Source organism: Cyprinodon tularosa, unplaced genomic scaffold (genome assembly GCF_016077235.1).
Source record: "Cyprinodon tularosa strain WSP-4 unplaced genomic scaffold, ASM1607723v1 ctg197, whole genome shotgun sequence".
NCBI lineage: Eukaryota > Metazoa > Chordata > Actinopteri > Cyprinodontiformes > Cyprinodontidae > Cyprinodon > Cyprinodon tularosa.
This window is the reverse complement of record NW_024038720.1, coordinates 3,891,782-3,910,362: the sequence shown is the minus strand read 5'-3', so window position 1 is coordinate 3,910,362 and position 18,581 is coordinate 3,891,782. Positions and strand designations below refer to the sequence as shown.

At 37.8% G+C, this 18,581-nt stretch overlaps 1 protein-coding gene across 1 annotated transcript in view; it reads left to right on the top strand.

The window, feature by feature from the left end:
- Window positions 1–18,581, top strand: part of LOC119782797 (glypican-5-like) — a 176,232-nt gene that overhangs the window by 29,298 nt on the left and 128,353 nt on the right. The window contains exon 6 of the mRNA XM_038283955.1: window positions 49–174. Within this exon, the coding sequence (XP_038139883.1) occupies window positions 49–174 (126 nt within the window). The remainder of the gene's footprint in view (window positions 1–48; window positions 175–18,581) is intronic.

Genomic DNA, 18,581 nt, shown 5'->3' with positions numbered 1-18,581 from the left:
AAGAAATAAAAAATAGGCCTGCTCTCATGTGGCTACCTTTTTTTTAAGGGACTTTCTGAAGAACCTTCGTGCATTCAGCACTTTCTACGGTGGCCTGGCAGATCACATGTGTCTGCAGGAGCTTTCGTCTGGTGACGGGGTGCCCTGCTGGAATGGAACCAACATTGTAAAGAGGTTGGTTTTAAAAGAAAATAATAAAAAAACATAGATTCTTTTTATAAAAAGGTCAAGCAGTTACAATATTATGACATGCCTGCATTTCTGAAACCCAGATTTGCCTATTTTTGAAGTATTTCCCTATAGACAAAGATAACTAACAAGTTTCTTCATCATAGACCTCTGATGTAGATAGATCTGACAATATTCAGAATCAATCCCTTAAAACCTAATCTGAACCCATCAAGGACCATCTGAAAATGATAAACAAACGTTAATTAAGCTAGTCACTTGTTGTTGTTCTTCTTTTTCTTTAAACTTGCACGGTCAGAGTTTTTATTGCTGTTAAATGGACACAAATATGCTCTAAGTTAGAAGAAGGAAAAGGTATGAAAACATGCTTCATAGATTTTGGTCTTTTTATGGTCTTAGGCTCACTAAACAAAATGTTCCACTATACAATACCATCTACATTTCTTGTCAGCCCTTGTAGAGATATATGTAAAGTCCTTAAAGGTTTAATTTCTTTGCAGAGTTTTTCTAGTTTAAAAAATATGATACGACAGCGCTTTTCTCCACAGTAAAGTAGATTAACTTTAATGTAGATGAGAATTTTTAAGTGAGAATTATTGTTTTTTTCGGATAACATTACATCTTTTTTCTGTTCTATTAACTTAAATCTAATAATTAAGGATGAGTGAGTTACAATTTGTTTTCTCTGTGATACAAAGGAGGGATATCAGGAGAAGCTTCTTACATTCACTGTAAATTCCGGTTGAGGATCAATGATGCTCTGAGTCCGGAACACAAACTTTATGAAATCCTATGTTCCTAAAATCTTAGTATTTATTTTTTTAGAATTATTTCATGTCACTGATTGTAGAGGGTGCATTATTTTTTAATTTTCAACTGTTCCTTTAAGTTAGGAATGCTCCCTTTTTCCATTGACTGCACATTAAGCATTTGAACAACAAAGAACAAAGCTGAAGTTAATGTACATGATAGGTTTAGGATGTCATCAGGATGGTTATGATGTTGCACATACTCTGCTTGATACAACTGCTCTGTGAAAACACAAACTTTCTGACTTAATTCTGGAAATAGATTCTCAAAACAACATGATGACACTTCCTCAGGTTTCATCTATCAGCTGTTGGTGATGTGCATCTGAGAAATGGATGTGAACTTGAGAAGGCACACATCGCGCCTCTTTTATGCGATCAGTCAGTGGCCTTGTCTTCATTGCATCACAGCTCTCGATCTTACCCGTGCTGTCATCACTCAAGGACTCCTACACTTATCCCCGGTTGGGGGTTGTTCTTTTTAACTGTCAGCTACTCTTAAAAGAACTGAAACAGCTGGTGGGCTGGTTGTGGTTTTTGTCAGTTCAGGTTTCAACCATTTGCAGTCGACGATAATGAGTTTATGAACTACAAAAAAGATGCTGGATGATTACCAGAAAGTTTTTTTTTTCCTATTTAGCATTCCTATTTAGACATCTTAGTGGCCGTGCTGATTAAAGATGAAGAAATCTGTTAAAAGTCCACTTTCACTAAATAATTGATCATTTGAACTTTTTATTGGAAGATTTTTACTGTTTCCCACTTAAGAGCTATGACTTATATAACAGAGAAGTGAGATTCACAGTGAATTCATACTGGAATAAGAAGGATGCTGCAGGCCCTCCACTACTTGCAGCAGCCTGTGGGAAATATTTATGGTCTCTGGGCATCTTTTATCTGTTTAAGCTTCCTTTCTCTACTGTCTATTAACAGTTAGACTTATTGATAGGGATTCTTCCACCTTAGGTCCACTTGGCTTCATTTCCGTTCAGCCATTACCGAAAAAGTAGAAATTAAGAGACATTAAGAAACAAGCCTCTGAGGAGAGTATCGAGCTAAAAATCTCTCTAGCTTCTGGAGATCTGCAATCCTTTGCTGCTTTCTATTACCCCAGCACTGTAGATGGATGGCCGGCAGTCAACACAGGCTGAGACAAAGGCAATAAATAACCTCCTACCTACAGGTCATAACCCAACACCCACTGTGAGAGGGGGGAATAAAACTGGCTGTTGGATGGTGGCTGATTTACAGAAGCTTATCGAGACCTCAGAGACCCTAAATGATTGGTTCAGTGGATGTATGCTTATGTTTGCGTGTGAGAGGAAAAACATGTGCTTTTAAGTGTGTGTATGTGGTTTTATAACATGCATTTGTGCGAGCTGGCAAACATTATTTCATGGCCTAAAACAAGCAGAATTTTGAACTAGAATGGGCACGATAAAGGAAATACAAAAGAAGACCCGGGGGGTCTCAGATTTAGGAGAGATTGAATGCATCTCCTTATCTGGGTTGCTGGTAAACAGAAAGATAAGGAACAATTGGATAAGATCACAAAGGAATAACACCAGCAGCTTTAATTAAGCTTTCTCTGAGAATGTGGATGATCAGGGTTTCTCTACAGTGTGATGATTTGTAAACACATTCTTCCTCTGCTCGTGGTTTGCTTCGTACTCAATCACTCATATTGGCAGAGAAAGAGATTAGACAAGCAATCTTGTAATTAGTGTTATAGATTTCGACACAGTTAATGTGAGCTGCTTTTCTATAGTTATGCAAATAATTAATTTCAGATTCTTTGCACCCTGTCTTCTTGGATGCTAACAAGTATTTTTATATAATTAAATATTTTCCTAAGCATTCATATATGTTAAAATTCATTGCAAGTACTTATCTTTGCTTATCAGTTTTTTTTTTGCATATGTAATGCAAGAGTTAAGAAATGTTTTATTTTCTAAATGTAATTTCTACTGAAATGTAAGCCATCTATAAAATAATTAATGTTGCATTTTATTTGTATTCTGATACATAATTGTCTTAGTTTTTGGTCAAACAGACACTTATTTATTACTGTTTATCATTTTTTACAAGAACATTGTCCTGCTATCACCTATTATAATTTTCCATTATGGACAAGATACCTTAATTTGAAAATAAAAGATGAGTTCTCGTAATCTGATTTTTGCATGGAAAAGAGACAGGATGCAACCCCGGGTCCAGTATCCAATATGGCTACTCCGCTTGTAAAATGGAGCAAAATTTGTAAGGATAAAAAGTTTGTTGAATTTATTGATATCATTTCATTATCAGCTCAATGCAAGCTTTGCTTGCTGATTGATCAGTGGCTGAAAAGGTAGTGCACTATTATAACCTAAACTCTGTCACCCGTACTGTACGACCAATTAGCAGTGATAAAAACACTTAATACATTTAGTTCCAAATAAAATAAGCAGCAGAAATTTTATTACTGCAGTTTATTTCTGGGAATGCAACAGATGGTGAAGTAATGAACCAATTTTATTTCTATAAATTGAAAATAGACATATACCAATCAAACGTACCCTAAGTTATCACATCAGTATATTTATATAAATGCCAGCAACAAAAAGCATTATAAAAACAAAATATCATCTACAGGTTTACTTTTTGTACAAAAATCTTGCTCTCCCAAGGCTTTTTGAAGTCCAATATTGTTTTACAAACCTAAAAATTTTTTTTCCAGTGAATAATTTACAAGCTATTAGACAGGTTTATAATTTTTTTGTCAGTCCTACATGCCTTTATCCATGCTGGGTCAGATCCTGACATTTGAAAAAGGAGGCAGGCAGCCAAGGCAGCAGAATAAAGCCTTAGCCTCGCTGCATGCAGTTAGCCAAGCCTTGTAACTAAACCAGATCCTTGAAGAAGACAGAGTGTACCTTCTCCATCTGTCTTTCAGAATGTTGATTAATTTGGATGTTTGGCTGATCAGGTCCAAACGGTTTCACCCCTAGCTTCTACTGGTAAGTTTGCTTCCCTCCCACACCTCGGCCTGTCAATGACCAACACAACAACTGAGACAACAGTTCCAGGTCGCAGCTCAGCTGTGCCCCGAGCCGTCCTATACAGCTGTGTTGCACAGGAGCTCCTGCGCATGTACAACTTTTAAGAGAGCCAATTGACAAACATTTTTGCACCCTAGGGCGGAAATAGGTCACCAATCTGACAAAAAAAGAAATGGTGCTTTACTTGTCATTAAAGATTACATTTTTATCTTGCACATCAAAAAAAGATATATCAATATATTTCGAAACATATTCTTTAAAATGAAGTATAAAATATAAATTTATAATTTAATTTTAATCTTTTTTTTTTCATGTCTTAATCAAGGTCATTGGGCTGGTGGGGTAGCGCCCTAGCACCCCATTTGGCCAGCCGGCACTGGTTAAAGGATCAAATGAATTCTATGACTGTTTCAAATAAATTTTCAATTCAGTTTATTCAAAAACCTCAAATTCACAACACATGAATTCAATTTACAGAAATAATTCTATCAGATCATATAGTGAGAGATTATAAGTTTTCTACTTAAGGAAAACCAGCTGATTTCATCAAGACATTACATTGCAGGACACGTTTCTTCTTCATTAGCATGTAGATATCTGCTTGCATTTTTTCATTGTCTCTGGTTTGATCACCAGCTGACAAACAACAGACTATAAATTTTGAACTCGAAAAAGAAAACAAATCGAATCGCCCCCTTTTCACCCATTTTTCTCACCAGTTGGTGAAAACAGCCCTGTGTTGTAGAAGCAATGCTAAAAAGCCTCAACCATGTTCATGAAGCAGAGTGTGATGGTTTATTCATGATTACCTCCTCTGGTGAAGGCTCGCTTTAAGTCCTCCCCACCTGTGGTTAGTCTCACGGCTTCTATGACACACCATGTGTTTGGCACCATACTTGTGCTTTTTTTCTAATTGAAAGCAGCAATTTAACATTATCACAATAAAAAATCTTTAACGTTTAAGTTTAACATGTGGTGAAGAGTCCAGCGAGGTGAATACCAACAGCATGTTTCAAGAAGATGCCAGAAGACAGGGAGGCAGATTTGAGCGTGGCCTTTTGTTTAATAGGCCACCCTTTATGCTGCTAGAGCTGTCTGTCCTTTCACCTTTTCCTTGTCTTTGCTGCCCTGGTTGATCCTGTGGAGGTTAATCACATGGTAATAGGAGCCTTGGAGTTGTAGAGCAGGCCCCTCTCAGTGTGCGGTCAGTAAGCAGAGGAACCAATTGATATTGTGGATGTTTGTCTCATCCTCTGTTTTAATTTGTTTTTTTATTCAATTTAAATGTTCCTTCTGGTTAATTTATTTATGGATCATTTTCATGGATTTCATGTTTGATTCATTGCTTAAGTGATCCTCTCTAGATTACCTAAAAAAACATATTTAAGGCTTTGTTAAAAGGAAAACAAGAGAAGAAACACCACTGGTGCTAGTTAGCCTAACATCATCAATATTTGGTAGAAGGAAGATGATACCAAACCCATTACTTTGGTATTGCTCCTATTGCTGAGCAAATATATTTTCACATCAAGAAGATAACGTTCAAATATACATCAGTTTCTGTTTCTTTAGAGAAATGGTCTCAATTTCTGGTCCTGAAGTGTTGTTGTCCTGCAAATTTAAGAAGCGTCTTTGCTTCAACACCCCTGAGCTCATTAGCAGAGCTGTGCATAACTCGACTGCTGCTAGTGAGGTAATTCTGCCATTGGTTCAGGTGTATAGTGCAAGGGACATGTCTAAAAGTTGCAGCTCACTGACCCTCGAGGATTAGAGTTTAAAGGGGTCATAGAATGATTATATAGGGCATTTGGTGCTGGTCCTTAAGGTCTCTGAATAGAGTGTGTAACATTGGTTGGGCTGAAAATGGCATATTTGTTGTTCTATACGCCATAATGCAAGCCTGGTTAAAAGTCCTGGAATTAAACGACAGGTTTTCTTCCTTTTATGGTATGCTCGTGAATATTTAGATGAGCTGTGCGCTGATTGGTTGGTTTACAACGAGCGAAGCAGCTAAACAAAGACACATCATAGCAACAAGCACTCACTCACTGGTTTGTTGATATGGTAGGGCTACCAGACGTCCTCTTTTTCCCGGACATGTCCTACTTTTCATACTTAAAAAAATGTTTGGGGGAATTTCAAAATTTTCCAGGATTTTGGACTACTATAGTGCAGCACGTTGTCGAATCCCACCAGCACTTGAACCAAACTTTGCTGGGATCTTCTGATAGACAAAAATAATCCATGCCTGTCGAGTCTTCGGATCCTTGGGAAGACTGTGAAAAATTTCCCCTTTCTCCGTGCAGCCTGGAACACTGCAATTATGCCCGTGGTCCTGGCTCATTTTCAGTAGAGAAACTGCCTGCTTTTTAATTCTTGTAGAAGTAAACCCCACTGCAGGCTAAACTGCTAAACTAGTGTCGTACATGTTCACGACCTCTATTCATGTTCTTGGGCCAGTGAACCAGTGGGCTGGTCTGTATGTAGATTTGGGGCGTGACAAGTGCAGGCCAGAACCAAATAAGGCAACATCCCCGTGTTTACATCAATCCGGGGCTTCGTTTGGATTCGCCTGTTTTATGGTGGAAGTTTAGATTTGTGAGTTAGATCTGTACGTCCATTTCAACCACGGAACTATCGTTCTTCATCTATGACAATGTAAACTCGGTTTTGCATTCTATGACCCCTTTGAAGACTGCTAAATTAGAAGATTTGGTAAAAAATCTTATATGATGTTGTAAAAAGACAGATGCTAATTGGTTTAAAAACAAGGAAGTTTTGTGAATATGAATATATATATATATATATATATATATATATATACGATCAGCTCAGATCCCAGTCGATGTTCCTATTGTTACTTTTTGTTTTGAAAAAGGAAAAAGTGATGCAATTTAGGAAAAAATAATGGAAGCTTACCCTTTTACCTTCTACTCCTTAGGCTGTAATTTATACAACTGCTTTTAAATGTAATCTCATTTGTTTTGCAAATGTTAATACAAACTGAATGAATCAAACCAAAATACTTACAGTAATTAAGCACATTACAAACGAATTTCCTGGTTTTAGCAATAAACGTTAAGCCTTTTTTCTTCAAGAGAGCTTGATTTTGTTAATTAAACTTTGATCTCAAACAAAGCAGATAATAAAGCAGGGTTTGTTTTATGCATGATTGATTAGTGTTTTTGAGTGTTAAACTGAGTAGCCATCAGACAGTGTAAGATTCTCATGGTTTAAAATCACTAGGAGCACCCGGTTGTGACAGATTTTAATGTTTTAAACAGAAACCCTAGATGTGATCTAGAGCGGCTGTCATTGAAAAACAGTAAAGTCGTAATTATTTTCTCCACTGCAAAATAGTGGAAGATATGAATTATCAAGGTAGAAAAAATTATCATATTTAGTAATTTTATTTTTATTTGGATCCATGTTTTTCACCTAGAATTTAGGATAAATGAACAATTAATTCCACATTGCCTATAATACTGTTAGTTCTTGTTATACGTCATGTATAAAATAGCAGGATAGCACTCCTTTAGTTTCTACATCATAAATGTCTGTCTCTTTAGCAAATACATTTTTTTCAAACTCTATCCTTTCTTGTGAGTGAGCAGAAAGTAAGGGATGCATTTATACATTACCACAAAGGGTACATTTAGCAGTAGGTGTAGGTGGGGGATAGGAGGAGCCCTACATACCATATGCATCACACAGCTGGAAAAATCTTCATTTACTCCAGTAATTTGCCTGTAATTTCAATAAAGGACATCATACGATGAGAATGGTTTCAAAGAAAATGTTGGACCTTTTGAAAAGTCAAAGTCAGTCTCAGTGTGAGGGATTGCATATGAGTCGATGAGTCATGCAATCAATTGGTTTTCCTAAGATAGAAAAATCTGATTCAATCTGACTATATGATCTGGTGAACTGTAAAGTGCCTTGAGATGACATGTGTTGTGAATTGGTGCTATATAAATAAAGTGAATTGAAAACAAGTTTAAAAATTTTCGTAGACCTTGGTATAAATAAATAAATCGAGGGATTTATGGGAACCTCACAGGTGAGTGAAATGTTCCTGTGACTCCTCAGAAAGTCGCAGTGAGCTTATTTTGTTAATAAATACTGCATACCTATATGTACAAATTTTTGAAGTTTTCTGCAAATTTGCTGCAATTATAATTGTTTGTTTATAAAAACCGTCATATTTTTCCTTTTTTTTATGGATTAGACTGGGGCTTGGATCTGCTCAACAAACTTTCTGAGTCCTAGAAGGTTGACTGGTTAAAAAAAATAGGATTTTGTAAGAAAGCTTTGTTGAAATATGCTTTCCAAACTACCATTTTGAGGCTGTGCTTTTTTTTATATTAAAGACTTGCCATTTAGCTCTCTGCAGATAAACATTAATATGTGAATATTTTCTCATATGTTAAGTCAGTTTCTAGATAACAGTTTTGTGAATTTTGTCTTTACTCTTTTCCTCTTGGTTACTTTAAATTTGCTCGAATTTAAAGATTTTCTATATCTTCGATGTAATATCTGCTCTTACAGGGATGAATTTATGTGTGGTCAGTGTTGTGCAGCTTGAAGTTGTTAATATTAAGTCCTGAAAAGGAAAATATTCTACAGATTGACTTTTCTGATTGTATAAACTATACACATACACACACACACACACACACATATATATATATATATATATATATATATATATATATATATATATATATATATATATATGAATCAGAACGCTGCAGTTTGTTTGTATGTTCTTCTAACAGCAGCACCTCTGTGGTTTATTTCCTCCAAACACTACATATATAAATAATTGCCTTATGTTAAACCCACAGTACATGTCCATGCAGAGAACCCTCCAGATGAAAAGCTTCAAATAAATATGTTCACAGCTGGTTATGTTTTTTTTTTAGCACATGAAGATGCTTCATCTATTAATAAACCTGCTGGGAAAGCTGTGGTGCCACATTCGGTGAATTGACTGTGGTCATTACAGCTGTAAATCCATACACTTGGTCTGCAGGACCTGTTGCAACTCCCTGGGACCAGTAGGTGGAGCTCTGCACTTTGAGTTACACTCAAATGCACAGGGCGCACAGACACATGGCAGATTGCTATCACTCTGCTGCTGCTCTGCATCTGTTTTGATGATGTATGCTGAGCTACGGCGGTTCTTATCCATGTTGTTCCTGACAGTGACTGACAGAAAACTAAATTTAAGTGATAAACAGATACATAGAACATCATGTCTTACAGCCTCCTCCACCCCTTCCTTTGCAGTGATGAGCTGACCTAATTTTAAATGGAGGTAATAACCTTTTAAACATTCACTGTCATATATATATATTTTATTCATAACTGTCCTCTTAGTCACACTTGTGCAAGTATATCAGAGAGTTGTTTCCCTTCAGCAAATAATTGAAATGAGACATTTTAAGCAGGAATTAAATATGACTTTCCCCATTTTTCAAAAGTATATCAACAGATAGTTCAAACTATTTGAGGAAGAATAGAACATTATATAAAAATTGCTGCACAAATTCAGATATTCTAACCAGGATTGAACTGGGAGGGTTAATTGAGCAGTTGCAATTGAGAGAAAAGGGGGGTAAGATGAGAAGCGGAGCAAGAGCAGAGCGGACGTTCTTGAAAAGCTTTGTATTGCGACAGCTGGTTTCAGCAGATAACCACAAAACCACCGGAGCACTTGAGGTCCGGGTGCTGCATGGCTAGAGTTCCACTCCAACATGACCTTATATCCTGCCTGGGTTTTAGACGCAGGGGTTTGGTCGTAGTGCCACATCCTGACGATTATCCCAAGTGACAGAATCAAGAACTCTGTCTGGCTGACTAAATTGAGTTCATAAGTCCCTCTTGCATCGGTGAGAGGATGTGTGAGCCCGTGCACATCCGTGTACGCCAGCTTGCTTTTGCCCCACGTTCTTGTATAATGCATGATTGCTCTGAACAGATAAATTTTCAATCTCACCCGCCGCAAAAGGGAGATTTCATTTATTTGTGCTCAGATATTATCCCTGATGTTGCTACAGTGACTGCCAGTGAGAGCACTGTGCAGGGAAAGCAGTGAATCCAGAGCTGGCTGGTGGCAGGTGGTGCATTTGTATGCCTGCGTCTGTCTAGTCCCATTCATTTTTCAGTGACTCCACTCCCTTTTTGCTTCTTGAGCACCAATCCCCGCACACACCACGCTTCTGCCACCTGGGCTTGGATGTCTGCCTCCGGCATCTGGAGCAGATTGTGGCCCTGAAGCTTGCCAGGTAGCAGGACATTAACATCCAAGGCCTTATTGTCCACCGCTGAGCTGTCAGGGAGCATACCTTTAGCAACGACACCAGACTGTCTCTGTCCAGCACTGAGCACACACTCTCGGCCCCCCTTGGAGCGGTCTTTCTCTGTATCTCGGACATAAATCAGCGCCGGCTGAAAAAATGTGGATTTAATGCTCCAAAAGGGAGAGGAAAGGTTCTGTGATGGGAAACTCAGAGGCAGCCGAATCTATTTGTTTTCGTCAGAAATTACTCTTAGAAAAAGGACCATAGATGTGATTAAATTGCAAGAACACAGCAAGATTGGCTTTATAGCGCTATTTCACCAAGAATAATTTCAACGCTGCAAATAATAGACAAATAGAACAATTTCAGTAATGGACCTCTACAATAAAGCTGGTGAATTTATTTTCTCATTTTGTTTCATGTGTAGAAATTTGCCTTGGTGTATGTTTTTCTCTGCTACACTGAGGCAGTCAAAGTGTTGAGATGAATACCGAATAAACACTGGAAGCCAGACGGTGAAGTCAGACTCACCCAGAGTGAGTCTTTGTCCGCCTGCCCATGAGTTAGAATGATGGGCTGTCTCATCAAGGACGCCTTATTTTCCTGTTAATGTTATGGCTACATGTCGTCCACGGTCGTTGAGTTCTGGTCCAAAAGAGACTTAATGTCCCTCCATGGTTGAAAACAATGGCTGCCATATCTTTGTATCATTGTCTTGGTTTATCTCCTGGCTGCAGGCTTTTGACAGAGCATGCGGAACATCCTCTCCCTTTAATTTTCACTCTCATTTGTTAACTGCACAGGCTTTCCATTTACTGCCACAAAGTGAAAAATGTAGTAGTCATTAAGTTTTCATTATTGTTTCTTCTTTTTGCACTTTTGGACTGGAGAAGGTGCTGCACACGTAGGTAATTCTCATCTTAAATAGGGAAAGCTTAGAGTGGCAGTTTTACTACTCTTTAATTTTTTATGATTTTTTTTCCACCTCACAAAAAAAGTGAGAGTTGCTAGATCTAAGCTTTATCGTTCATATTTCTTCAAACAGTGCATTCAGGAAGTATCATTTCCTTATCAGGAGAAGAAAAAAGAAAAAGGAAAAAGCCTGGCAGTCACTGGAGGTCTTTTCTGCCTTTATCAGGGATTTGTACCCACAGAAGAGTCAGCACCTCTTTATAAGTGAAACCTCCCCTTTTAGCTCCTGACCTAAGCTGAAAGCTGGGTGTGAATATGTTCTCATTAATCTCACCTCCCACAGTAAAAGGTCTGAGCCTGGTGGGTCCCTGAAAATTAATCTAAAGGACTCCATGATTTCAGGGATGTAAACAGAAATGTCTCGGGTAGCTATGTGGCACGTCGCGGGATGCCCTGAGATCAGACTCTGCTCTCCTATCGATGGACCCCTAATGTTGTGCTGCAGTTTCTATAGAAACCAAGCAGGCCTTATTAAAAAAAAAAAAAGGAAAAAGTTTCACCTTCTCTGAGTCTGCCCTTTACCTGACAGCCAAGATAAACGAGCCGGGTCCTGAGAGGAAGGCAACACAAACATGCATCTCTGCTCAGTGGCCCGTGCTCATTGGCTCTCTGCTGGAAGCCCTTATTTACCTTAATGCTGGGAGGAGGTGAGACTAAGGGAGGCTTGAGGTAGCTGGTGGAAGGTGTGTGTGTGGGAGTAGAAACTTACTGTGATTACTCACAATACCTCCCATAAACAACCTTGAACCATGCTGCAATAAAAAGAGGAAAAAAAGGAGGCAAACAAGTCTTTCTGTGCTACACACCCAGGCCAGATGATGTCATATGTCACCTTCAGCTAATGAAGGTGATGATGACATGCACTAGTGCCGCATACGTTCACCATCTGCTCCGTTCTATCAGGCTGGAGTTGCTTTCGGTCCTCCCAATGCAGCTGAGAGGAGTCGAAGCACGTCGGCAGAGCAGCGCTAGCTTCCTGCAGCATGTGTGGAAGGCCGCTGCCTGCATCCAGATGACAGGCTGCTAGTTTAATCATACCTTCACACCCTAAAGCTGTTAAAGTGACAAGTCTCAGAGGTCACTTCTCTTAGATCCCCTGAACAGGCAGGGTGAGTGGAATGATAAGACAGTGGTCACCAGTGGGAAAAAAACTAGACAAACCCCTTGATAACCTTTGAGCAACACCTGTTTGTGGTGTAAGATGTCAGAGTTGATTAAATAAGCGATGCATTCATTGTCTCATCTGTGCCTTGTGTTTTTCCGTTCTTTTCTTTTTTTATTCAGTGTTCAGATCACACACCTTATGTTGTTTTTGGAAAGATAACAAAAACTAATAGTCAGCAACCAAAATATCTTTATTAAGTTCTTTTCAGATACACAAAAAGACAACACATAATTGAACTTGTCTACACAGGAGAGCAGATTGTTGCCGTGACAGCAGTCCCAACATTTCTATAATTTATGCAGCATTCTGTTTAAAGAAACGTGAGCATGCTTCGAAAAGAAAAATCTTGTTAATGAGTTACAGCAATTCCGTCCATAAAGCAAATGTGCTTTTAAGATAATACATCTTTATAAACACATTGCAAATACAACAAAACTCCATGATATGATATTATGTCAAGTGTCACTCATCAAATACTTCGAAGGTTGCATTTAATTGTTTATGATTTTATGAAATCAAACCTTTATAGGCTATTTACTTATTGATGTATTATGTAGTACAGTGCTCTTGGTGTTTTAGCCCACCTGATAAAGATGTGTAAAACACGTTTTTATTGTAGTAGCATGATATAAAAAAAAACAAAAAAAAAAAACAAAATATAAAATTACAGCTGGTGAGAAAATCCAACTAAAACCTGGTGTTGAATTAAAGGATACGTTAATAAATCCTTAAATGCCCCTAAATGTTGGATTAATTCAAGCTAATGAGACAATAGCTTTGCATATAAACTCACCTGTGTCTATAGTTAGACCAATAAGTCTAACTTAGCCAAACACAGAGTGGGTTGGATGGTAAAAAATACCAATAAAGCCCACTCTTAGATTAGGGTGCAGGATTAAAAGATTTATAGATTTTTTTTATTGCTATAGATGTTAAAGACGCTGTATAGTTTTTTTCCCACAAGATTCTGACTTAAATATTAAAAACAGGATTTTTAGTTGAGAAAATCAACTTAAAATCCAATAATAACATGTTTTACTTAGTCAAGTTTGAAGATGGACTTGTTTATTGACCTGAGTTGATGTTATAAAAACAGATTTATTTGTTCCTTTTTGATAAACACTTCAGATCTTAGATCTCCAACCTTTTTTTTTCATGTTTTAAAACACATTAAATGAAAATATTTTTTGTTTTAAGGTATTCATAATTTCTTTGTTGTTTTAATTTTCAGACATCTTTTTTCTGTTTGTTGTGTATGTTACGTAAGAATGAATGTACTTTTGATTCTAGACCTTTATGTGGACTGATGAGTAATATTTTAATTGCCTACAAATTGGATAAAGAGGATCCATTATTCCTTTCCTCTTTCAAGTAAAAGGCTCTTTATTTGCCACCTGGATTTGCTTTGTTGGGAATTGTCTTTCAGATTGATTACATCTGGAAGAGAAAGCCTCTTTGTGGTGCCTGCAGGTTATTAAAGTTTTGATTGACAGGTGCTTGACTCCAGCTGTTGAGCGGAGTGTAAAAAGGCGACTGTAGATGATCTTTAGATAACATCAGATGGCCTTTGAGAGCAGCTAAAATCCGTCTCCATAGGGCCACTCTTCTGCTCTTGTCATGTCTTGACACTTTTCTTTTCTTCGTCTCTCGCTCTCTTTTTTTACCCCAATCCTTTTCTTCTGTGGAGTTTCGGCAAGTTGGCAGCCTGTATCTGATCCTGAGGTAATTTACTGCCAGAGATAAGGAAGTGGTGCGCAAAGTCTTGCAATATAGTTCTTTCTGACAAGGCAATCCGAAGCCCACTGAGTGCAAATTGTAGGAAAATTTTTAGTTGTAGATGGGAAAGGAAACTTGTCAGGTTGCTGTTGGTACACAAAACTGTTAGTAAACAATTACCTGTAAATGCAGCATCATTTTTTTCCTGATTTGTGCATTTACCGGGCTTTAGGAGAGGAAATAACAACAAGGTAATAGCTGCAGCAGATATAAAAGAAAAAAGTTAGATATTTCTGTTATGTTGAGCTGACAGAGACCTTGGTTGTTGCATTACCTATAATTGTTTGTTGTCCACTTAATCCTGACTCATAATGTTGTTGTTGGCTTTAAGGAACATTTTCTGAGACAAAACAAAGAGACTTTACCTTTTCTTTGTGTGTGCATGTTCATTCCAATGTGAATGTGCTTTTAATTCAAAGATATGTGTGCCTTCATACATGTCAGAGACCCTTGTGTTGAGCCCGGTTTTGCTCAGGTGAGCTCTCTTTATATTTCTCTCAGGCAACCAGGGTAGACAGACCAGGGTCATTGCCTCAGGGGTGTCTTAGAGAAATTCTCCTCCACCATGAGCTTGTAGAAATATGAAAGAGACCCTAAATCAAGACACAGAGCCCCATGAATCATGTCAGCCACCGAGCTCAAGAAGAGAGATGGGACCATCTGTAGCAGCATATGAATGGCTAACTGACTTGTAGTGCTGTTGACACAAGCTGAAGAAGTGTGAAAAAGTTGTGCAGATTAGCGCCGGTTCTCACCACATAGCCTGAAAACGTTTTTCAGTCAAAAAAACAAGCAACCCCGAATTCGCAGGGCGCCCCATTCGTCATTCTGACGGTTTTACAGGATTGCATGGGGAACATTTTTGTGTGTGTTATAAAATAAGATGAATTTTCATCACAGCACATTCATAACACCTGAAGTGGAGCTATGTGAGTTGTTCAATGGCTTCTCCTCTGGGTTTATGTCTTTGTCTTTTTAGTAAAGTCTGTTTTAGTGTGTTGAGTAAGGTGAGCAAGTTGCTCAGCAGAAAGATGTAAAGAGCCCTAGGAAACAACAGCTGTTTAACATCTTACAGCATGTTTTATGAGCTAAAAACCTTATTTATGGTCCTGTTTGGAGCTGAAATGATGACTTATTTCGAGTGATTAGTTGGGAAACAGAAGGCTGGCTTAGCCTCTCGGTTGTGTAAAACAATTTCTTCAGTTGCAAGTAAACAAAATATTCTAAATGTATGTAACTAGAAAAAAGTTCCTTAATAATTTCAATAGAAGTTGAATCCAATATTTGGGGTTAATATTAAAGGAATAGTACACCCAAAACATGATTAGCCTTCATTTTCTACTCACCCCCATGCTGAACAACACTCTGGAGTACTTTTTTGATATCTCAAATGCATCTGGAGATCTGGGAGGCTTCTTGCTGTCTGCTGACATTCAAATAATGGAGGTCTATGGCGCCCGAGACAGAAAGGTCCATAAAAGTCCACAAAAAACGTGTCAATATTCCTCCATACTGCTCGTCCAATGTATTCCAAGTGTCCTGAGTGGGTAGCGTCCAGAATTTACTCGAAACGAAGTCATTTAGAATGTTTTTAGAGCATAAACAGTAGTGTATAGGATTTCCTGAAAGCGCGTTCACGGCGCTACGGAAACCGCGGCAGACCAAACCAGATGAAAGTGCGCATTCAGCTCGGCAAAGAACTCATGCTCTTCCTCAACACTGAAGTCCTCAGACATTTTTCTTTCGTTGTTTCTTTCTTTGCACAGGTAAACAGCACATTTCTTCTTCTACGCTTGCATTATCGGCAGAGCAGACGCTGAATGCGCACTTTCATCTGGTTTGGTCTGCCGGCTTCCGTAGCGTCGTGAGCGCGCATGTGCGCGCTTTCAGGAAATCCTATACACTACTGTTTATGCTCTAAAAACATTCTAAATGACTTCGTTTCGAGTAAATTATGGACGCTACCCACTCAGGACACTTGGAATACATTGGACGAGCAGTATGGAGGAATATTGACACGTTTTTTGTGGACTTTTATGGACCTTTCTGTCTCGGGCGCCATAGACCTCCATTATTTGAATGTCAGCAGACAGAAAGAAGCCTCCCAGATCTCCAGATGCATTTGAGATATCAAAAAAGTACTCCAGAGTGTTGTTCAGCATGGGGGTGAGTAGAAAATGAAGGCTAATCATGTTTTGGGTGTACTATTCCTTTAACAGATTAATAAAAAGGAATGATTATTTTCAGTATATCAACAGACACTAGATCTGGTTATAATATGTTCTTTGACTCAGCTATTTGCACACTGCACATTTAACAGCACTGATGAACACATCCACATATTCTGGCTCTGTCCATCTGCACAACTCTGGAAAGAGATACACAAGACTAACCCAATTTAGGGGCCATCAAATTCTGCTATCCCCCTAAATCTGTTCACTTTGGAAGAACTGGAAGAACTAAACTTAAATGATATATATTTGCCCTTGGCTCATATCTTAATATACAGCATACCGGTACCTCTTTTTTCTGAGTTCAATTTATAAACCCATAGATGTGGCTGAATAAACAATGCTACCAAGTAGAGTGGGTCATAAATCCTTCACAGTTGTTCCAAAGGATACCCTAACAAGTTAAATGGTTTGTGCGGTTATTATTTCTTTCTTTTTTATTTATTTATTTTTTTTTTTACAAAGGGTTGGTTCGGACCACTTCTTTTCCAGTTGATGAATGAAATCATCAGTGTAAACCAATTTTTTTGTTTGATCAGTTTATTTTTGCATGATAATTTAATTTGTTTAATAAATTGGAACATTTAAGCCAAAAAAACAACTTTATTTTTTACTGTACTATGCTTCATAATTTCCATCTTTCTAAAGAGAATAATCCAGCCCCAAACTCGTTCATCTGGGCCCAAACGTCAAAATCCAATATGGCTGCTGTCCGTTAAAATAAAAGGCACGGTATACTTGGTACTGATGGCTACACACAGTAATTGCATCATAAAAACTTAAAATGATTAAGAAAATGGAACCAGATTTAGACTGGAAACTTTAATAGTATTTGGAAAACAAAGTCAAAGGCCACTGTGAAAGCATTTTTAATCTGAATTGAAATAAACTTAGGGTTACAGTTTTATGAGAGTTTATTCCAGATTTGTGGGGCAAAAGAACTAAACGTTGCTTCTTTATGTTTGGTTCTGGTTCTTGGTATGTAAAATAGACTGGAGCCAGAGGACCCGGAAGATCTGAGAGGCCTGGATGGTTGTTACACTGACAACAAGTCTGCAATGTATTCTGGAGCTAAGCCATTCAGTGATTTATTGACAAACAGAAATATTCAGTGAGAGAAGTGTAGCTAGGCTAACAACTTTAGGGCTGCGGTGATGTGCTCCACTTTCCTAGTTTTAGTGAGGACGTGGGCAGCAGCACCCTAGATCAAGTGCAGTTGTCTATACAGCTTTTTAGGCGTACCTGTGAAGATATCATTACAGTAATGAAATCTGTTAAAGACAAAAGGCATGAATTAATTTTTCAGGGTCCTGTTGATTAGTCCTTTAATCCTTGAGATGTTCTTTAGGGGATAGAAGATCTACTTTGTTACTGTCTTTATGGTACTCTGATGGTTTGGGTCTAAGTTTATCACTACACACGGCAGCTGGGAGTACTTTTGAACAGGGGGTGCTGTGAAATGTTTTTTGGACAAAAGACCTATCAGCCTATAGGCCTATATATTTTTATTGTATTTAAAATACAATAAAAATGTATCTTATATAATAAGATGGATTGATATTCAATACTTTATTGTCATATACGCTTCAGTGCACACAGCCAAGGTCTGTAGCACATCAGTTCTCAGGTGAATACATGCGCTATTATTTAAATTTCACAATAACATTATAAAGATGTAGATTGGTCAGCTGGCATGGACCTGAGTCACTGTGCTTATGTCACATGTGACTCTATTTGCTCCAAAATACTTTTATGCAAACCACAAGGAAATAATTATATTATCATGCTATTTAAACGTTTCTGAACAGTCTTGAACACAAGATCAAATTAACATTGTAAAATACTATGGTTACATTAAACTGCACGAATAGATATTAACATATATTTAATTTATTGGATGTGAACTATTGTTACTTCCTATCAGGAAGCAGATTTCTCATCTCGATCAAAATATGTATTTTATACAGAGAGGCTTAAAAGTTTAATCAAATCCAGTCAAAACTTCAAGAATGCCTCTGACAACTTCAAAATAAACTTCTTATCACAGGAATGATGAAGAGATGCTGAGTTTGGAAGTAGAGAACAAACATAGT